The 19,863-nt window shown below is 39.1% G+C and overlaps 1 protein-coding gene across 1 annotated transcript; it reads left to right on the top strand.

The window, feature by feature from the left end:
- Positions 1 to 1,124: 1,124 nt before the first annotated feature.
- BMP2 (bone morphogenetic protein 2) lies at positions 1,125 to 17,371 on the top strand. Its single transcript, XM_043981377.1, has 3 exons — positions 1,125 to 1,838; positions 3,628 to 3,974; positions 14,743 to 17,371. Exons 2-3 carry the CDS (start codon positions 3,635 to 3,637, stop codon positions 15,585 to 15,587), a joined length of 1,185 nt encoding a protein of 394 aa, XP_043837312.1. The 5' UTR covers positions 1,125 to 1,838; positions 3,628 to 3,634; the 3' UTR covers positions 15,588 to 17,371.
- The last annotated feature ends 2,492 nt before the right edge of the window (positions 17,372 to 19,863 follow it).

Below are 19,863 nucleotides of genomic sequence, written 5' to 3'. Positions count from 1 at the left end.
TTACCGCATTCACTTCCGAAATCGCCTTGAGGAAGCTACAGCTTTTAAAAGCTTATTATTTTTATCGTCATCATTATTTTTAATAAACTTTCTTTTCTCCTTTAAGGACTGAGTATTGGTGCCGGTCTGCCCACCCCTTATTCTAGCATTTCCCTCCCTCTCTCTCTAGACCCCACCCCTATCAAAAGGTTCCATTCCTCTGGGCTATACCTTTTGGTTCCTTTTCTACCTTACAGATGTTGAGATCTGGAATGACTGAGAAAGGAAAAGACTGTGGGGTGGTTTACTGTGAGGGCCTGGGAGGGAAAAGGAGGAGGCGTCCCCTTTAAAAGCAGGGACTGCACTGCCACAGCGCCGCTGCTGCTGCCGCCGCCGCCGCCTTCGCCGCCGCCGCCGCCGCTGCTGCTGCCGCTGCTGCTGCTGCTGCTCCTACCACAGCAGGAGTTCTCTGCTCTCCCTGCTCTCACTCCCTCCTGCGAGTCCCAGTTCCCACAGGCCGCCTGTGATTGGCAGAGAAGTCTCAAGCCCCCGAGGTCGTGACATCAGCAGCAGCCAAGAAACAAAAAGCATAAGGAGGCATCAAACCGCCTCAATCAATTTACAGCAAGAAGACAACACACACACGCGCGAGCAGAAGAAGGCTGGAAAACTGTGTGTGCACTCGAGAGAAACTCGAGAGTAAAGTGCCTTCTGTTCCCATCCCGAACTGCTTCGCCATTCAGGAAGAGACTAAGGAGAAACGGGGAGGGAGAAAGAAGTATCTGAGGAGAAAAGTCGAAGATTAATGCCTCGGACCTGCAGTATCACACACCCGTCTGAAGCGGCCAAGTGACCATCTCTCCGTCTAGGGATGCAAAGCGCCCAGTTTTTAATTTGAAAAGAAGAAAACTTATTTTTTCTATCTAGATACATGATTTATCTCTACCAACTGACACAAAGGACAAGACAACTTGTTGATTGCCGTGTGTGCAAGCAAAGGGGGAAATTTTTAAGAAAAGGAAAACCACCAGCCTGCTTTGACTGGGACTGCCTGCTGACTAACCATCTGCTGAAAGTATGCTTCAGAGGCGGGCTGGACTTTGGAGATTTTCTATTTTCTGCTTAACAGCTGTAAGAGAGGCAAGTTTGGAGTAACACCAAGTGATGCGGAAAAAAAACACACCGAGAGCAGAAAACTCTCCTGCAGACGCCAGCCTTGCCGCCGCTGTTGCCTCTGCCGCTGCCACCCCTACCCAGACTAACCTCCCAGGACTCCCCTACAGGTACAACCCAGGCAATCGCAGCCCACCCTCCGCCGCAGGGATCCACCTCTGGGCACCTTTCTCTCAGGATGTGTTCCCAAAACGATGGGCGGCAGAGGAGCTAGAGAAGGGTCCGAGAGACACAACCCCCCTCTTTTATCCGTCCGGGAGGAGAAGGCAGCCAGCGGGTGGTTTTTCCTAAGGACGACTTCAGAACTTTTTTCCCCCTTCTCCCCCTTCCTCCCCCTCCTTCTCGCTGTTGTTATGTGTCAGCACTTGGCTGAGGACTTCTTGAACTTGCAGAGAAAATAACTACCCCTAAACCCCCTTCAAAACTGGTGGCTTTTCAACCGCGGGGAAATTTTATTTTCCTTTTACCCTCTCCCCTTCCCGGACCCCCAACTTCTCTTCCTGGAGACTCCGATCATCTCTGCTGCCACCCGGGAAAGGGGGGGCCGCCTCGGCAGGCACCAAAGAAGGAGGAAGGGATACAAAAATCACAGCTTCAGTCTCCACCGCCAGAGATTTTTCCATGTGGAGGTTGTTTCAATGGACGTGCCCCCGTGTGCTTCTTAGTCAATCGGCAGTCTCCTAAAGGTAGAGGAGTGATTCTCTGGGGCTGGGGAGGGCTCGCACCGTGAAGAGGGGGCGGGTGTGGGGTCCAGTGATGCTAAGCTTTTCGCACCTATACTGACCCGCTTCCCCGTCGGTGACGGAGGCTCTGGGCCCACCTCCACTTGCCTTCAGCTACCCAAGCTCAACAGACACAAACTCCCTCCGTCCCTCCCTCCCCCGCCCGGCGGGCGCAGCTCGGCCGAAGGTAAACACCCTACAGTGCCCACGTGCAGCGCGGTCCCAGCTGCAGCTGGCTCCCGCTCCCCCACCCTTTTACACTGTCCCCCCTCCTTCCTTGGCGGCTCCACTCCAAGACAACTTGAAGTGCACTCCCTTTTCGCCCCTCCTTCCTTTGCCCCTTCCCTCCCCCTTCCAGGATATTTTATTATGGCTGTTAACACTTCGCTGATGATTTAAAAAAAAAAATCTTAAAAAGGGTTGCCCCTCCATTTCACCCGTTAGACTCAGCCCTTTCCCATTTCCAACCAGGTACCCCGTCTCCCTGTTACACATCTTTCTTGAGAACTTTCCTCCACCTACTTCCCTGCTGGCCCCTTCCTGCTACTTATTTTGGGAAAAGAGGGAAAGATCTTCTAGTATCTAGAGATATCAAAAGGACAAAGAATTTAGTTCCCTATCCCCCACCCCTCTTTTCCCTTTTCTTTTACTACCCTGACATGTAAAATAATAGAGACCCGGAACCCCTTCTTTCCACAACTATCTAGACGTTTGTACAACCCTCCAAAAGTGTTTGGGTATACACTTTTTCCTTGTGGAAGGTCTGTGCTATGTGGGTATAAAAGGAAGTGTTACAATATACCTATAAAGTATGTGGTTTATACATGTATATACATATATGTATGTATGTATTGTGTATATGTGTGTACATGTGTGTGTATATGGAAGTGGTTGTGCCCTGGATCACGTATGTTCGGAAGTCATATATTGTGAATGTAGCATGCCTGGAAGTAATATACAGTGTGTGCGTATCAGGAAGTCATACGCATTGTGTGTATGTTTTATAATGCAAAGCGATATGCTGTGTGTTTACGTTAATAGTGTATGTGTTAAGAAATTATGCGTGGCTGGTGTAATGTTTCTAAAAGTTTTGTGCTATGTGATTAGTACCTTGTGTTGTTAACATGAGCCACGGGAAATGGAGACTATACATTTAAAGAATGGCTATCCCCGCACCTCAGATGTCCTAGTTTGGCGTGAGGAGAGAAAGGGAAACCCCTCTACCAAAAGCACGGGTGTCCCCTCCCCGGATCCCCCAAATTCGATCTGCTCCCTCGCAGACAGTTTTAAAGTCTAAGTTGACGTCTCAGCAACCACTGGAGTTTCCGGGAGATTGTTGAAAGGGGGGGAGGCGGGGGGAGGGAAGGTGGTGGTAATCTAGAGAGTGGGCGGGGCGCGGCCAGGGATGGCAGCCCCAGCTAGCGCCCACTCCCCATTGCAGTCATGGCGCCCCTGCCCCCTAGAGGCGGGGGTAGGTGGAGGGAAGCTCCCCAGAGACGGGAGATCTTCGGGAGGCGGCCGCCCGTTCAACCTTCCCGGGACGGTGGCTTGGGCCGTGGCTGGGGCCAGATGCGGACTCGCCGGGCAAGCTGGCACTCCTGGGACAAGCGTGCCACCGGGGAGGGTCCCGGCCCGCTGGCGCGGTGCATCTGTCACAGAACTCCGAGACTCACCTCCATCCTTGCTTTTCTGCTGTCCGCCCCTATCCTTTCCCCCACCCCACGTCACCCGACTTCCCAAACCCACTCTGCAGGTTGACCATGGTTGCCGGGATCCGCTCTCTTCTAGCGCTGCTGCTTTACCAAGTCTTGCTGGGTGTTTCAGCCGGCCTCATCCCGGAGGTGGGCCGGAGGAAGTTCGCTGAATCCGGCCGCTCCACGCCGCAGCAGTCAGAAGAAATCTTGAGCGAGTTTGAGCTGCGACTGCTCAGTATGTTCGGGCTGAAGCAGAGACCGAGCCCCAGCAAAAACGCGATCATCCCTCCCTACATGCTAGACCTCTACCGCCTGCATTCGGGCCAGCTGGGGGATCCCACCATGGACTACCAGCTGGAGAGAGCAACCAGCCGGGCTAATACTGTCAGAAGCTTCCACCATGAAGGTGAGGGACTGGGGAGGTAACTGGGCAGGCGAGAGGCATGAGCCTCTCTGTGTCCTCAACAGCGCTTAGTAACTGAGCCTTCCAGATGTGGGAGGCAGCTTGGTGGCTTAAAGTCATGATCTCGGTTTGGGTCTTTGAGGTCCTCTGCCACAACCTACTAGCAGTATGGCATGAGACAAATCGCTTCCCCATCTCAGTTTCCTTATCTCTAAAATGGGGGGTGGGGTGTGGGAAGACTAGATGATTGCTAAGATGCTTCTGGCTCTAACATTGTGATCTCGAGACATTCAGTAAACATTTGTTGATGGCAGTAAGACAAGAGCCAGGGAAACTTGCCTGTTCAGTTTTTTATGCCTTGTGTTAATGGAGGGAATAAGGATTCCTCCACACACCCCCCCCTTCCTCCCCACCCGCCATAATCCAACATTAACTCTGAATCTTTCGAGTTAACAGCTAGTTGAAATGAACATTGATTGTTGCTTTCCCCTCTTCACCTCCCTCTTACTCCCTCTTAATGGACACACAGGAGAAGTAATTTGAAAGGTGGTGCATACAGATTAATACTGAGGGATAGGAAGAGCAAAGGTAAAACTGCATCCCCTTTAACAAGATATCCTTTTAGTAAAGTAAATTTGAAAAGTTCGCACAATTACATCCTCAATTCTTTTTGGATAAATTTAAAGATTACAAAAAGGCTTTGTGTTGACCCATTCACTCTAAATCTTCCTTCCACATTTCTCATTTTCCCCTTCTGAAATCCAACGTGAGGGATTTTCAGACCAAGTCTACCTAGAAAATCCTCACAAATAGTCATTCTTTTAAAAATGCTATATACTCCCAGAAACTCCTAATTTACAGTTGTTCTGGGATGGTTTGGAAGGCTTCTAATCCCTATCTAATCCCTGTGAGAGATCAATTCCACAATCAATTCTATTGTTTCCACAGGGAATTTTTTGTCTCTTTGCTTAAGTCTGAGATAGTTTTAGTGTAGAAATAATCTTTAAGAATCCTGCAAATGAAAGCTTTGTACCAGCTGTCCTTTTAACATTAAATGAACCTAAACTTGCAGGTAATGTGACTTTTATGGTAGTGAATATAATTCTTTTTTTAACTAATAGCACCAGAATGCCAGTGTATTAAGCACAGTGTCTGAATCTAGCTTTAAAAAAAAAATACAGCATTTACATTGTATTTAAGTGATTAAACAAGGCAAGTAGTAAAAATCTTATTAGAAGGCAATTCATTTGGAAGATGTTTATATGATTTACTTAATTTATACAGCACTTTAAGGTTTTCAAATTATTTTACAAATAACACACTTTATCTTCACAATAACATGCTGATGTAGGTGCCATTTTTACCCACATTTTAGAGATGGTTTAATAACAGCTAAGGGATATAGTATTCCTTAATTCTAATTGAATAAAGTATTAGAATAAGATAGACAAACATATAATCTAAGACATAAATTTGTAAGGAGTTATATTGATAGGATTTGGGCACAGAGGGTAGAAGAATGAAATACTGACCCATGTGACTTCTTGGGTGAGTTGCTTTTTCCTGCTGCTGAGTGCTCTTATAAAATAGAGTAGTAATAGCCTGCCCCCAATTAAAAGCATGGCAGAAGTATAAGCCATCAGACATTTTCTCACAGGACTGAGGATGACTTTTATTGGTTAAAACACTTGTTCTCAGTGATTATTGGGTCCCAAAGCAGGCAAAAGAACAATAACAACAAAAACAAAAACCAGTTTCTTCCATTCAAATATCCACATGAAGAAGAGAAAATATTTACTTGATAGTCACTTTCATTTTCAAGCTCACTTCTCAAGCATGTGAACTTTGGTACCCAGGACAATAAGATGCAATTCAAATTCTTCAGTATTCAGCAACCAAAAATTCTGAAAGGCTCTGTTGATTTTTGCGGTAATGTCACTTTTATTATAGCTTTGACCCTTGTCACCAAATTCCTGGGCTCATTGAAATTTTACGTCCCCCTCCCCTGTTCACCTGCTATTAACTGGAATGGGTTTTAAGAGCAAAGAAACAACAAGAATAGATATTTTGATATCTCTTCTGCAAATAGCTTGTTGAATTTGGAAACTTCAACTTAATCAAAACTAAAACTAGAAAGGTTATGTCTCTTATTTAGTGGTGAGGTCATTTAAGTTTTACATAACAGCTTAAAGGAGATGCCATTTGAGTATACACTTATCATCATAGCTCTAGAGTAGAAGGAACTTCATTGATAATCTAGTGTACCTACCCCCTCCTCATTTTACAGATTAGGAAATAGAGGCTCAGGAAAAATGAATTGGCTTTCCTGAGTTCACACAGACAGTAAACATTAGGGGAAGGATTGGAACACAGGTTCTCTTACTTTGTTTCTCAAGAATGCTTGATCAATTTTAGTTAAGCTATAAACCATCATGTGGTCATTTCTGTAGTATTGGACTCTTCATGACCCCAATTGGTGCTTTCTTGGCAAAGATACTAGAGTGGTTCGCCATTTTCTTCTCCAGCTCATTTGATAGATGAGGAGGCAACTGAGGCAAACAGGGTTAAATGACTTGCCCAGGGTCACATGTTAGTGAGTGTCTGAGGCCATTTTTGAAATCTGGGCCTCCTGACTCCAGTCCTGATGCTCTATCTACTAGACCACCTAGCTGCCCTTAAGTAAGTTACTTCTACTCAAGGTAGATTGCTTTGCATGTGCAGAATTGAATCTAACCTATCAAATTCATAGACTGCATGTCAAAAAGGATGGTGCGGTAAAAAAAGTATCAGGTTATCATGGCTCGATTTAGGTAAGGAGCTGAAATGCTCATGCACAGGCTGTTTCCATATCAAATGTGATGGAAACTCATTTTTTTGTTTTGTTTTGTTTGTTTTTTTGTAAATCTGGACATTTTGCTTATTACAACTTTTTTTTTAAAGGCTGAGTCATCATTCTTAGAAATAGTATGTGAGACATAGTGTTACAAGTATTTCAGTGGCCTTTGCACTGTACATAGCAATAACTGAAAAAATATTGGAACTCTGCCAATACACTCTTTACTAGAGGACAAAATTCAGTTTGGACATCATCAAAGGTTGTTTATTTATGGAAGGACCAAAAGTTTCTTGGAATAAGGAATTTTCATTAATTTCCTTAGTATACAATCTGGAATCCTAAAGAGATCATTGCCTGTGGCTCCAGAATAATTATAGCAAGGAAGAAAATATCATCTTTGTAGCTCTTTCATTCATTTTAAGGGTAATCCACATTATGTGTTAGGAAATCTTAAATCACTGTTGTCAGTTATCATGTCTTCTGTTTAACCCAGTGAAGTCTTGTCTGTGCTACTTTTTCAGTGTTGTACAAGCATTTTTGTCCTGATTTCAAAGGAAAGCAAGTGCCACACTTCTTGGTAAAGTTCTCCTTTGAACTTAGGAAGGCTTGAGTTATGAACATTAGCTCCTCTGTATGAGAAGAGCATTTAAAATTCCTCATGTAGATAAGCCACTTATATTTTTACAAGCAGATTTTCAGATGCCTCCAGGTTTGTCAGTTCTGTTGAACCTACAAGGTTTGACTCTATGCTTGGTGTGGAATATTGGCTAGACAAGAAAAATGTGAGATATCACATTCTTTACATAAACTTGAAGGACCGTGACCTGTCCTCTACTCAACACTATTCTTCCATCCACCCTATGAATGATAGAAACTTTAAAATTCAGTTACAATCTTAATAAGTTATGAAATTCTCCATATTATACCCCCCAAACATTCCAAGACCCAACAAATAGCCTAATAGTAATGTTGCTCACAGATTCAAGCCATTTTTGACCCAAAGGATTTCTTAACTGGTATTAACTTATATATTCCAACTTGAATGGTTGTTAAATAATATATATGGCCAGTGCCAATACAAGTTCCATTTTGAGATGTCACCATAGCATGGAAATTGCCATGTACCAGGAGAGCAGTAGCTCAATCAAGTTTAAGACAAAATTTGGTACACATGATGGATTCCAATTATCCCAAGATAAGTCTGGATTTAAATTCAGAGTCTCATCACCAGGTTGGGTACAAGGGGATGAATTTTTCAGCTACACAGTGTCTCAAAGACTGTCATCTTCTAAGAGAGGCAATGGTCTGGGTTTATAGCCACACTGGCAAAATCATGCCTCTGCAGTATAACATGTGAACCCTCAAGCAAAAAGTTCTATATTGTGAGCACTTTAAGAGCAGGATACATTTATCTTTATATCTCCTGTAATGCTTATTATCCTGTCTTTCATACAGTAGGATCATTGAAGATTTATTCTAAAAGCAGTCTTAGAGATTATTTGATCCAGGGGTTCTTAACTTGGGGTCCATGGATGGATTTCAGGAGTTTCATGAATTCAGATGAGAAAAATATTTTGATATTTCAATATAATTGGTTCTCTTTGTATTTTATTCTATGAATTAAAAACTATTAATTTGAGGAGTCCAAGTACTTTATTAGACTTCCGAAGTGGTCCACGACACAAACAGGTTAAGAACCTCTGATTCTTTCATGTCTGAGTTTTTCATTTTACAGATAAGGAAACTGAGGCCCCAAGATCTAACACTGCATATAGCTAGGTAGTGAGAGAACCAGGCTGCAGAATCTAAGTCTTTTGACTTCTTTGAATTAATTACTGAATTGTTGATGTATAGTAAGAGGACAATCACTATGAATCTGATTTTCCCTTAGTCTTTTGGTAATGGGTACAATTTTCTGTTTCATACACTGAGTCCCATATGTGTGTCCTGTCTTCTTGCCCCTATCTAGTTCAGGTGACAGTATGATGCATTAATTTATTTCAAAAGTATAGGAAAGTACACCTTAGGGTAGGTAGGAATGTTATTAATAACAGTGTTTTTTTCCCTCTTTGTGATAATGGCATCATCTTGTTGGGGAAGTGAAATATAATTTCTCTGTTACTTTCCCTTTCTCTGTCTTTTTTCCCTCTTTTTCAATGACTTTTCCCCCTGGTATATTAACTTTTTAATTTTTTTTTAAGAAGAGTTCTTAGGCTTTTCCCTATTTTTATTTCCACTTTGTGTGATTTTGTCAGAAATGTCAGAGCATTGATACTAACTTAGTTTAAGTTGTACTTGATGCTAACTGCAGTCTTCTCCTGGAGTTTTAAGAAATTTTAAAAAGAAAATTCTTTGTAATATCACCTTGGGAAGCATCTTTTCAAATTTCATGTTAGCCCTTATAGGAATGTAAGCAACAAAATAAATAAGTAATGCTTGGGCATCAGTGTTTTAAAGTGCCAGGTCACCTGTGCTATTCTATCCCTTTTTTTTACTATCTTTGTGAGCATTAGCAAGCATCAATCTTTTTGGAACTATATTTTTATCTTGAAAATGTAGATTGGGGATTTCTTAACCTTTTCTAGTGTCATGAACCTCTTTGGCAGTCTGATGATGCCTATGGACCCTTTTTCAGAAACAGGTTTTAAATGCCTAAGATAAGATATATGTAATTACAAAGGAAATCTAGTAATAATATATATATACACCCATACACACATATATGTATGTGTACACATTATATGTATATAAATACATATACCTTTGCACATATATATTTTGTTATTTAGTTGTTTGTCATGTCTGATCTTTGTGACCCCATTCGGGTTTGGGTTTTGTTTGTTGTTTTTTTTGGGGGGGGGCAAAGGTACTGGAGTAATTTTCCATTTCCTTCTCCATCTTACTTTGTAGATGAGGAAACCGAGGCAAACAGGATTATGTGACTTTCCCTGACTCACATAGCTAATTAGTACCTAAGGCTAGATTTGAACTCAGATCTTCTTGATTCCAGGGTCAAGCACTATATCCACTGCACCACCTAACTGTCCCATATGTGCATACATACACACACACACACACAAACATAGACACACACATGAAGCACATATGCATTTATTTATTTCATGGATCCTAGGTTAAAGACCTTGGTCCTATATGATCTCTGAAGTCACTGTCAACTCTAAAGCTATGATCCTATGTAGTGGTGTTTAATAAATATTTTTAAAACTATTGAACTGATTTTGCATGAAGAGTTTTAGTATTTTTCTAAAGTTGGGACAGAGGCAGCAAGGTATAATAGTTTGAGGGCCAGTCTTGAAATTAGGAAGACCTGGATTCCACCCCTGTTTCTTATAGATCCTACTGGTGTGACACTAGAAAAGCCATTTAACCTCTCAAGGCCCCAGGCAAGTCTAAACATTACAGACTATTTGAAGATCAGCATTGGTGAAGGGATTTTCCTACCTCCAGATGAAAATAAGTTAATAAAATAAAGTTGGAACTGAACCTATCATGTGATATACTGCCTATATACCATTCTCTGTCCTTGTTTATTTATTCCCATAACTATTTCGTTCAGAACAACAAGAATCCCTGTTTCTGCTTAATACATGAACTTTAATATCAACTTTCATCTTAGATTTCTTGCCTTTTATTGTATCTTTATTTTCTTGCCTTTTATTTTAAATTCCCTTTTCAGGGAAAGGGAAGGACAAATTAGATTAAGAATATGTATTACCCCCCAAATCTGAATGGACATTGAAAAATCTAGTCAAATTATGTAATCTGTTCAGATAAATGAATGCTGGTCATGTTGTAGATTACTTGAATTTTTCACTTTTGTTTGGGTGCCTAGTTATAAAGTCCTTCTATTTTTTTCTTTCTTTTTTTACTTTTCCATAAGCAAGAATACTGCCAAGCAAGTGCTATCAGGTTCAAGTGATCTAAAATTCTGCTATCCTAACAAAGAGACTTTACAGTGTTGTTAGCAGTGTCTAAGTCTCCATATTTTGTGCATAATACCCACTCAGAGATAGCCATGGATGGAGAATTAAACTCAGAGTTAAGAAGACATGGTGGCTTACGTACTACATTAGAGACATGCTGGTTGTGTTACCCAAGGGCACAGTGCTCCAGGTGGCTCCCTAAGACTATTAATGTGCAAAGAAAGTGCTGACGTGCCTTGGTAGAGTGAGTTTCCACATCTGGGAATTCCCTATATCAATGACATCACAAGTCTCCTCCCTTTCTCTATCCACTTCAGCTGAAACTTCTAGATTTTTGTTCTCTAGTCTGCAATGGAGAGCAATGAAAAGTAAGTTTGAGCAAGGGTGATGATATGTCTTTAATGCCTGAGATATACCTTTTTTAAAAATTCTTTATTTTGGGGTAAAACTTATGCCCTAATAGTCTGTTTAGTCAGTAGACAGTCACACAATAGGTTTATTTTTGCTTTTTGTTTTTTTACAATTTAAAAAGAACAAGAGGCTTTTTAGATTTCTTGGTATTCTAAATTATACATTTTTTCTCTTTATTTGCCTATATTAACATATGAGCCTTATGACTCATCAAAGTCTGGAGATGAACCTGAATTATTGGAGCCTTTTCCAACAGGAGACTATTTCTTTTGGCCACAGTAACTGATAAAAATGTGTAAGCATTGGAAGGGATCTCCCGCCACCACTGATCTGCATCAGTATATGGGGTACTCATACCAATGATCCAAGATTTTTCAAAAAAATTTGAAGTAAGAAGTATTCAGATTATAATTGGTTCTTTTATTATTGTCTTCCCTCCCTCCTTCCTTCCTTCCTTCCCTCCTTCCTTCCTTCCTTCCTTTCTTCCTTCCTTCCTTCCTCTTTGCCTCCCTTCCTCTCTTCCTCACCTCTTTTCTTCTTCCCTTCCCTGTTTTTCATTCATGTATTCTTTCCTCTCACACATTTAGGATTTCTCTTTCTCATTCATCCTTGCCACATTTTTTCTAGTTACCCCTGATGTGCCTTCGCTACCCTACATTCTCATTAATTTTGTGTTTTTTTTCTTTCTGCTTCTCTTTACCTTGCTTTTTTGGACCTTGCTTTGGTCCTTCTGATCCTTAAGATATAATTCATCCCCTTTCTTTGCAGCCTCAGCCAGGGAAGAGGGGAGGTAAAGGACCCAAGGTAATATTGGTGAGGTGACAGTAGGTTTTCAGGCACCTAACACCCCACTGCTATCCTCCCTGATCTACATTTAACTCACATAACCATAGTGGCTGCCTTCATGCCACTTCTACTTGGAAGGGATGATAGAAAAGTCCCACAAGGATTCACCCCTTGAAGGTACAAGCTAGAAAATGAAGGTATTTTTGCTCTCTCTCAAGTTTTGTTTCTTCTTTATTGAAGTGATTCTTCTCTGTTTGTTTGGTTGACACTTTTTTCCCCCTAGATTTTATTCCCCCTTCTTGGATAGTGCCTTCTTTAAGTGTCTTTTCCTCCCATTCATTTCTCCTTCATTTGTCTCTTTTGCTTATTGAGTTTTTCTTCTTTTCCGTATCCCATATTTTAATTGCTTTCTTTTTTTATCTACCAGATAGGAAAGTTTCTCTTCTCCATTCACTCTACTCCTCCTCTTCCTGATTTTCTCCTGTTTTCTTTTCTGCTATTTCTTTTTGTGTACCATAGTAAAAGCAAATGTCTAAAGAGTTGTGTGTCTTTGTCTCCTTGGGTCAGATTCCCCTATCCTTCTCAAGCTGAAAGGAAAGTATGATGATACTTTATATTTAGTCATGTTAGGGGAACTGAGTGTGAAGGGAAGAGGTAGGTAGTTATATACATGGAAATAGTTAGCCATTTTTCTCCCAACTTTCTCCAGAAATTCCTGGTACCCAATATATGTAGGAGTTAGTTGAGTTAAATGCAGAAGATGGAGGACAAGAAGGCTAAAGCATTGTCATTCATGAAAATTTTAGTTAATAATTTGTAGTGCAGCCACACTAATGGTAATAGCATTTGGCAGTGGGAGTGTGTTGGCATAAGCATAACGAATACTGATTGGTTTCCAGAGAATATAATCAGCAGATTTAGGTGTATTGACCTATACGGATAGCAGAAAGCCTGGGATATTTTTTCTTGGATTGACATTCCCCAATGCAAGCAAAGGAGTTTTCTGTACTATCCCTTGGCATGTATCTCCTCATCTGCTGACCATGATTTGAAATGCTTGCATTTTTGCCAAGATGTCATTTACATTGTTGTTCAATTCATTTGGTTTCTGAAAAATTAAAATTAGCTTTGACTTTTTTAAAAAATCAAAATGGAATTGCTCCTTAGTGAAAATATTCACACCAATAAGAAAAGTACTGCCCCCTTCCCCTTTGATCTTACTCTTTAAATTAAAGACAGAAGCAAAATAGCGAAGAGGAATTTCTCTCTTTTGCTGATACATAAGTACTACCTTTGGAATGGTGGCCTGGCCAGTATTCTGTGTCATCAGGTCTCTTTCCAAAGGCATCTGGATTTTGTAAACTTATTGCTATTAGTCTTCAATGGTTAGCCATTAAAAAAAAAGAAAGGAAGGAAGAAAATGTAGTCTCTGCTTGTTATGACATAAAACTGTGACATAACAATTTTCCCTAGATTTTTAATTAAGTTGTATCCTTAACTAAGTGGCTATAATTTAAGATCAGTGGTCATTTTATCTTTTAGGAAGTTCTAAAATGAGGGGGGAGCTTAATTAAATAGTAACCATATGTATTAGTTTGTTCTTTGTGAGACAGCAAAGTCTCAAAGTGACTTACACAGGATACAGTATAAATGGAAAAAGAAACAAACTTGCATGCCTGGTTGATCAGAATACTATTCATTGGAGCATTCTGCAGGGTTCAACCACTGAGTTCCCTTCTACCATATTTTCTTGAGGAGCCACAGTCCTTTTCTTTAAAGTAACTAAATTTCAGTGAGTTCCTCTCATTATGAATAGTATTTTACTGAAACTTTGGGAGGAAACACTTCATGATTTTGAATCTCATCTTGTAGTACAATTGTATAGATGTTTGGGTTTTAATATACTTTCCAGAAAAACATACATGCAGGTTTACACATACGTACACACACATACACACACACACACACACACACACACACACACACACACACACACACACACACTAGCTGTTTTCCTCCTGAAGGCATCTGAAAAGTAACCTGCCTTTTTGGGGTCATGTGGAGGTCATAGGAAAGACTACAGATAGGAAGCTATTTCTCTTGATATTGTATGGAGCTAATTACCACAGTATCCTAGTACCACCCATGCATTTCTCCCGAAGAAGGAGATTCATATAAATGCCCTTGTCTATGGACTATTGAATGAAATAGTAGGGTGTGCTTCGTAAAATATCATCACAGATGTTAAGTTCAAGGTCTTTAATTAGGACACTGAAATCTGTATATCAAGATTTGTAAATCATCTAAATTGTAGAGTAATGTTTTGGAATAGAGCTTAAGGGATTGACATTAAAGACATTTTTTTTTTTAAGAAATGCAATAATTTCCGTAAATCCTCAGTCAGTTTTAATCATTCTCATTAGACCTCTGCTAACTACAGTGCTAAAGTTGTTGGTTTTTGTTTTTTTTTTGCTAAAGTCCTTGAATTCCAAAGTAATGCTTCATAGTTCTTTCCCCGTTATTATAACCACCTGGAATGTAGTACTCCAGTATTGGATCAAAAGTGTGATAGTGAATTATATTTTTGATTCTCACTGTACGTGCTCATATAAACAAACATGTAGACAAGAAAAACATTTTTTTCTTAAAAAAATTTCTAATCAAAAAAAATTTCTAATCTCTTCTGTTTGCTGAATTTCAAAGTTTGAACTGAAAATGTTTCTATTCTAATTGTCACTATCTCAATTACAGATTAATTTTTTGTTTTTGTTTTTCCTTTTTGTAACCAAACCAGAATCTTTGGAAGAGCTACCAGAAACAAATGGGAAAACAGTCCGGCGTTTCTTCTTTAATTTAACAACCATCCCCAATGAGGAGTTTATCACTTCAGCTGAACTTAAGGTTTTTCGGGAGCAGGTACAGGAAGCTTTTGAAAATAACAGCAATCACCATCATCGTATTAATATTTATGAAATTATAAAGCCAGCAACATCCATCTCTGAACACCCCATAACAAGACTGTTGGACACAAGGTTGGTAAATCATAATGCAAGCAAATGGGAAAACTTTGATGTCACACCCGCTGTGATGAGGTGGATTGCACAGGGACAGACAAACCACGGGTTTGTGGTAGAAGTGGTTCACTTGGATGATGACAGAGCAGTCTCCAAGAGACATGTAAGGATTAGTAGATCTTTGCATCAGGACGATCATAGCTGGTCACAGATAAGACCATTACTAGTAACTTTTGGCCATGATGGCAAAGGACATCCTCTCCACAAAAGAGAAAAGCGTCAAGCAAAACACAAACAGAGGAAACGCCTCAAGTCCAGTTGCAAGCGACATCCTTTATATGTAGACTTCAGTGATGTGGGGTGGAATGATTGGATTGTTGCCCCACCAGGGTATCATGCCTTTTACTGCCATGGGGAATGCCCCTTTCCATTGGCTGATCACCTGAACTCAACCAATCATGCCATTGTTCAGACTTTGGTCAATTCAGTTAACTCCAAAATCCCCAAGGCATGCTGTGTACCAACAGAACTCAGTGCTATCTCCATGCTCTACCTTGATGAAAATGAAAAAGTCGTGTTAAAGAATTATCAAGATATGGTTGTGGAGGGATGTGGGTGTCGTTAGCACAGCAGAATTTTAAAAAATATATATTAGACAAAAGCAAAAAAAAATACAAGTTGACACTTTAATATTTCCCAATGAAGACTTTATTTATGTAATGAAATGGAAAAAAACACAGCTATTTTGAAAATATATTTATGTCTACAAAAGTTGGGAAAACAAATATTTTAATCAGAGAATTATTCCTTAAAGATTTTAAATGTATTTTAGTTGTACATTTTATGTGGGTTCAACCCCAGCACATGAAGTATAATGGTCAGATTCTTATTTTGTATTTATTTACTATTATAACCACTTTTTAGAAAAATAGCTAATTTGTATTTATATATAATCAAAAGAAATATAGGGTTTGTACATAATTTTCCAAAATTGTAGCTGTTTCAGTTGTGTGTATTTAAGTTGAAAAGTATACATGGAAGGTTACTATGGCAAAGTGCATAGCACATTTGCTTTTTGCAGTGCTACTGTTAAGGTCACAAGTTCAAGTCCAGAAAAAAAAAAGTGGATAATCCACTCTGCTGACTTTCAAGATTATTATATTGTACAATTCTCAGGAATGCTGCAGGGTGGGCTGTCCAATCCATGAGAACTGGCATCTTCGTTAGGCAGAATCTTTGGATAAGAACCAGACATTGCTGATTTAATAGAAATACTGAAGTTCCCAACTAATTTTCAGAGCGATTACAGCAGGGCCAATCGAAACTTTTAGTAAAATGTTTGAACTTATAGGAAAGTGAATGATGGCTTTTTATTCTTCTTTCCTCAACTAGTAACCCCTTTAAATAGCTGTCCTGGCCAAAGCATTAAATAAAATATAAGAGTTCTTCATTATTAATATTGTGGTCACGTATATTTAAAAGTGATTTCTGCTGGCCCTTGTCTTAACAGATGGGAATGAGTCCTTTAAAACAAACAGACAAACAAAACAAAACAAAAACAAAACAACAAAACAACAAAAACAAAAAACCTCAAATGGGAGCTTATTAAACTAAAATGATCCCTTTCTTCAAATTTTTCCCCGAGTAAAACAAAATATTGTCATCCATGGTTTCTGTCTACCCCAGTGCTGTCTGTCAAATTCACTTGCTTTTCTTTCTAAGGTTCTGTGTTTGAACGCATTTTCCAAATGTTAAACCTATTTCAGATAATAAATATTGGAACTCTGACATTTCATTCTACAAAGTCCAATCTGTGAAAGAAAATGGTGCATTTATACAGCATTCACAATGCTACCTTGTGTTCGCATTGCTGCTTCTGAAATCCTTCATCTAAAAGGGGAGTAAAAAAGACCAAAAGAGGACTTCAAGTTTGCTAGTAAGAGGCTAACCAAACTTATATTTGCACCAAAGCAATATCGAAAAATTTAACATGTTGTTCATTAATATTTTTTCTGTTAAAAAAAGATTTAAGACCAAATGATCTATCAAAACAGGCTAAAATCTGGAAAATATGGAATGAGGGTTCAGAAATTATAGAACTAGCAGGAATTTAGAAAAGGAAAGTTTATCAATACTGCTTCTTCAGAAATATCTGCCAGTTTGACTAGAGCATCTCCATGTGTACATCAGTGACTTCAGACTAAGGGAAAAATTTAGACGGTTTCATTGCTCTATCCAAGGAACCTGGGGATTACCCTGCTATTTACAAGGAAGCTTTCAAGAGCTTTAGCATATAAAATCCACCAAAGTGATTATATTCGATCCTGATAGAGTTGAGAAATCTATCCCTAGATTTTTTTTTAACAAAGTAATTGTTCTGTGGTGCAATTGACAGTTATGTTTAGATTATTCTCAAGGATCTGTATTCAAGGTCCATAATGTTATTTAATCATTCTTAGAATATGTCTCATCCTCTCTTTAAGGTTATAAAGGGAGGACTGTTTTAAATTCAATACTGTTCATTTCCCACCTAACAATTAAACTCTCTTGTTCCTATCAGCAACCTTGGTTAAACCTGTGATTATTACTGGTCAACTCATTACATTATTATTATTATTATTATTATTATTATTACTGGTCAATTTACTCTTTAGAAAAGACTGATGAATTGGATATGATTTCAATCAGGGTGGCACAAGGTCTTACCATATGAAGAGCACCTGAAGGAAATGGATATGTTTAGTCTGGCAAAGAGAAGGCTTAGGACATGATAGCTGTCTTTAAATATTGGATGAATTATCACACAGAAGAAGGCTATTCTGCTTGTCCTTTGAGAACAGAACTAAGACCTATAAGTGAAAGTTTCAGAGAGGTAAATCTGGACTTGAAATTGTCCTGGCAATTAGAATGATCTGTAAGTAAAATAGGCCATCTCAGGACGTAGTGTTTCTCATCAATGGAAATCTTTCAGCAAAGTTTGGATGGCCATTTGTTGGGTATATTTGGGGGAGATTCTTGACCGGGTAGGGTTTATCTTACCTGACTGGCCGCTGATCTTCTTTCCAGCTCTGAGAGCCTTTGATTCTCTTAACCCTGTTATTTTTTTTCCCATTGTGATATTAGCAGAGAGGACTTCCTTCCTACCCCCACAATGTTGTACATTGTGGATAATTGAATAGTCTTTACAACTCTTAAAAAAATTCTTTCTTCGCATTTGTTTCACCTGTTCACAAATTCCCTGGTAAAGAGCATGAGGCCTCAGGAGAAAGAATTAGGTGTCAAATGTCTAGAATTTTGTTCTAAAAAGATTTCCTCTTTTTTGTGAATTCAACATGTATATGCAGTAGGATTTGTTAGAATGTAACTCAAAACCATGGTAAGAAAAATGTCTGTCTACATATTCAGATGTTATATATTCTTTATATAATCATAGATATGTGTATATGTGTATATACACACATATATTGAATAGATTCTATGTGGAGAATTTATGAGAAACCATGGACAAAAATTGTGAGTATGAGACTGTTTGGTGAGGCTAAGATCTTCAATAGCAAAGAGTACCTTCACTGATAAAATCAAGAGACATATGTAGAAATGTTTGTCAATTTCTGGTACCAATTTTCTTCCTATTGTTTTTAGAGGTTCTTGACTAAATACTGACTTGATGATATATAAAATTGAGAGGCAGAATCTTTTCCACTTAGTTTCAGATCTTTTATACAATTTGTAGGCTCTTTTTTTCTCCCCTCTAGGAGCCCTACTTGAGAAAACAGGAGCATTTTGTTTTGTAGTCTTTTTCTTCTTTTGCTTCGCATATTAAATCCTCAGACATGGAGAGTGTTAAATATATTCCAAGAGCTGTAAGTGACTTCATGACTATTGATATGGCTTCATATATCCATCATAAATCTGTGGGATATTTTGAATTCTTCTAGCATTGGCCTGCCAGCAATTGCAGTATGTACCTTTTGCTAGTATGTGAGGCCCAAATAGTAGTAGTTTCCCAAATTTTCTGCCACGGATCTCCTTTCATTACTGATTGAATTTTGTGGATTCCTTGTCTGGTTTAGTACTTTTCTCCCTCCCCTTGAGTCCCACAGACATTGTATCTTGACCATTATGGCATCTCCAGATCTCTATTCCTTTCCACCCCCGCCTCCCCTGAGAAGAACTACCATTCCCAGCTTCTGTTTCAGCATAATATCTACTCCAGCTTCTAATTTAGGTTGTGCCTCAATAGAAAAAAAAATGATTTCAAGCAATTATCTGTATGGACAGATCAATATAAAGACCCCACTAGGATGATTCAGACCTAAACACCCCCCTCTTTTTCCTCCTCCTTGGTAAAAGAGGAAGAATAATCACATGGGTTACTAAGCACTTACTATATGCAAGCTGGAAGTATATTATTTGTAATGTCCCTTTAGAGATATCTGACATAATTTGCCATACTAACTCATATAAATCAAAATAGTCGATGATCCCTATATCACCTAATATTGCTTTACAAAGTATTAGAATAATTTTGCATTATATTTACCTTCCTTATTTTAAATATTAATGATTTTAAATATTAATCTGAGCATAATCATCTGTAGTACATGCATACATACATATGTACACATACACATATACATACACGCATTAATAAATATATGTAAACATTTTAAAGCCCATAAATAATCTGAAAATAAAGTTGTCTATATACATATACATACATATTAATTTTCAAAGATAATGAATAATCTGAAAATAGAAAACAGGTCACAAATAATTGCACCAGATAATTGTCACATCTCCTTCCTTTATCATAACCTTACTTCAAGGATTAAGTTTTGTTGGTGGAAGTAATACCCTCTATTTGTGAATAGCACAAACCCTAAGTGGTTTTTGAAGAG

Source organism: Dromiciops gliroides, chromosome 2 (genome assembly GCF_019393635.1).
Source record: "Dromiciops gliroides isolate mDroGli1 chromosome 2, mDroGli1.pri, whole genome shotgun sequence".
Taxonomy (NCBI): Eukaryota; Metazoa; Chordata; class Mammalia; order Microbiotheria; family Microbiotheriidae; genus Dromiciops; species Dromiciops gliroides.
This window is presented reverse-complemented; position numbering and strand designations above follow the sequence as displayed.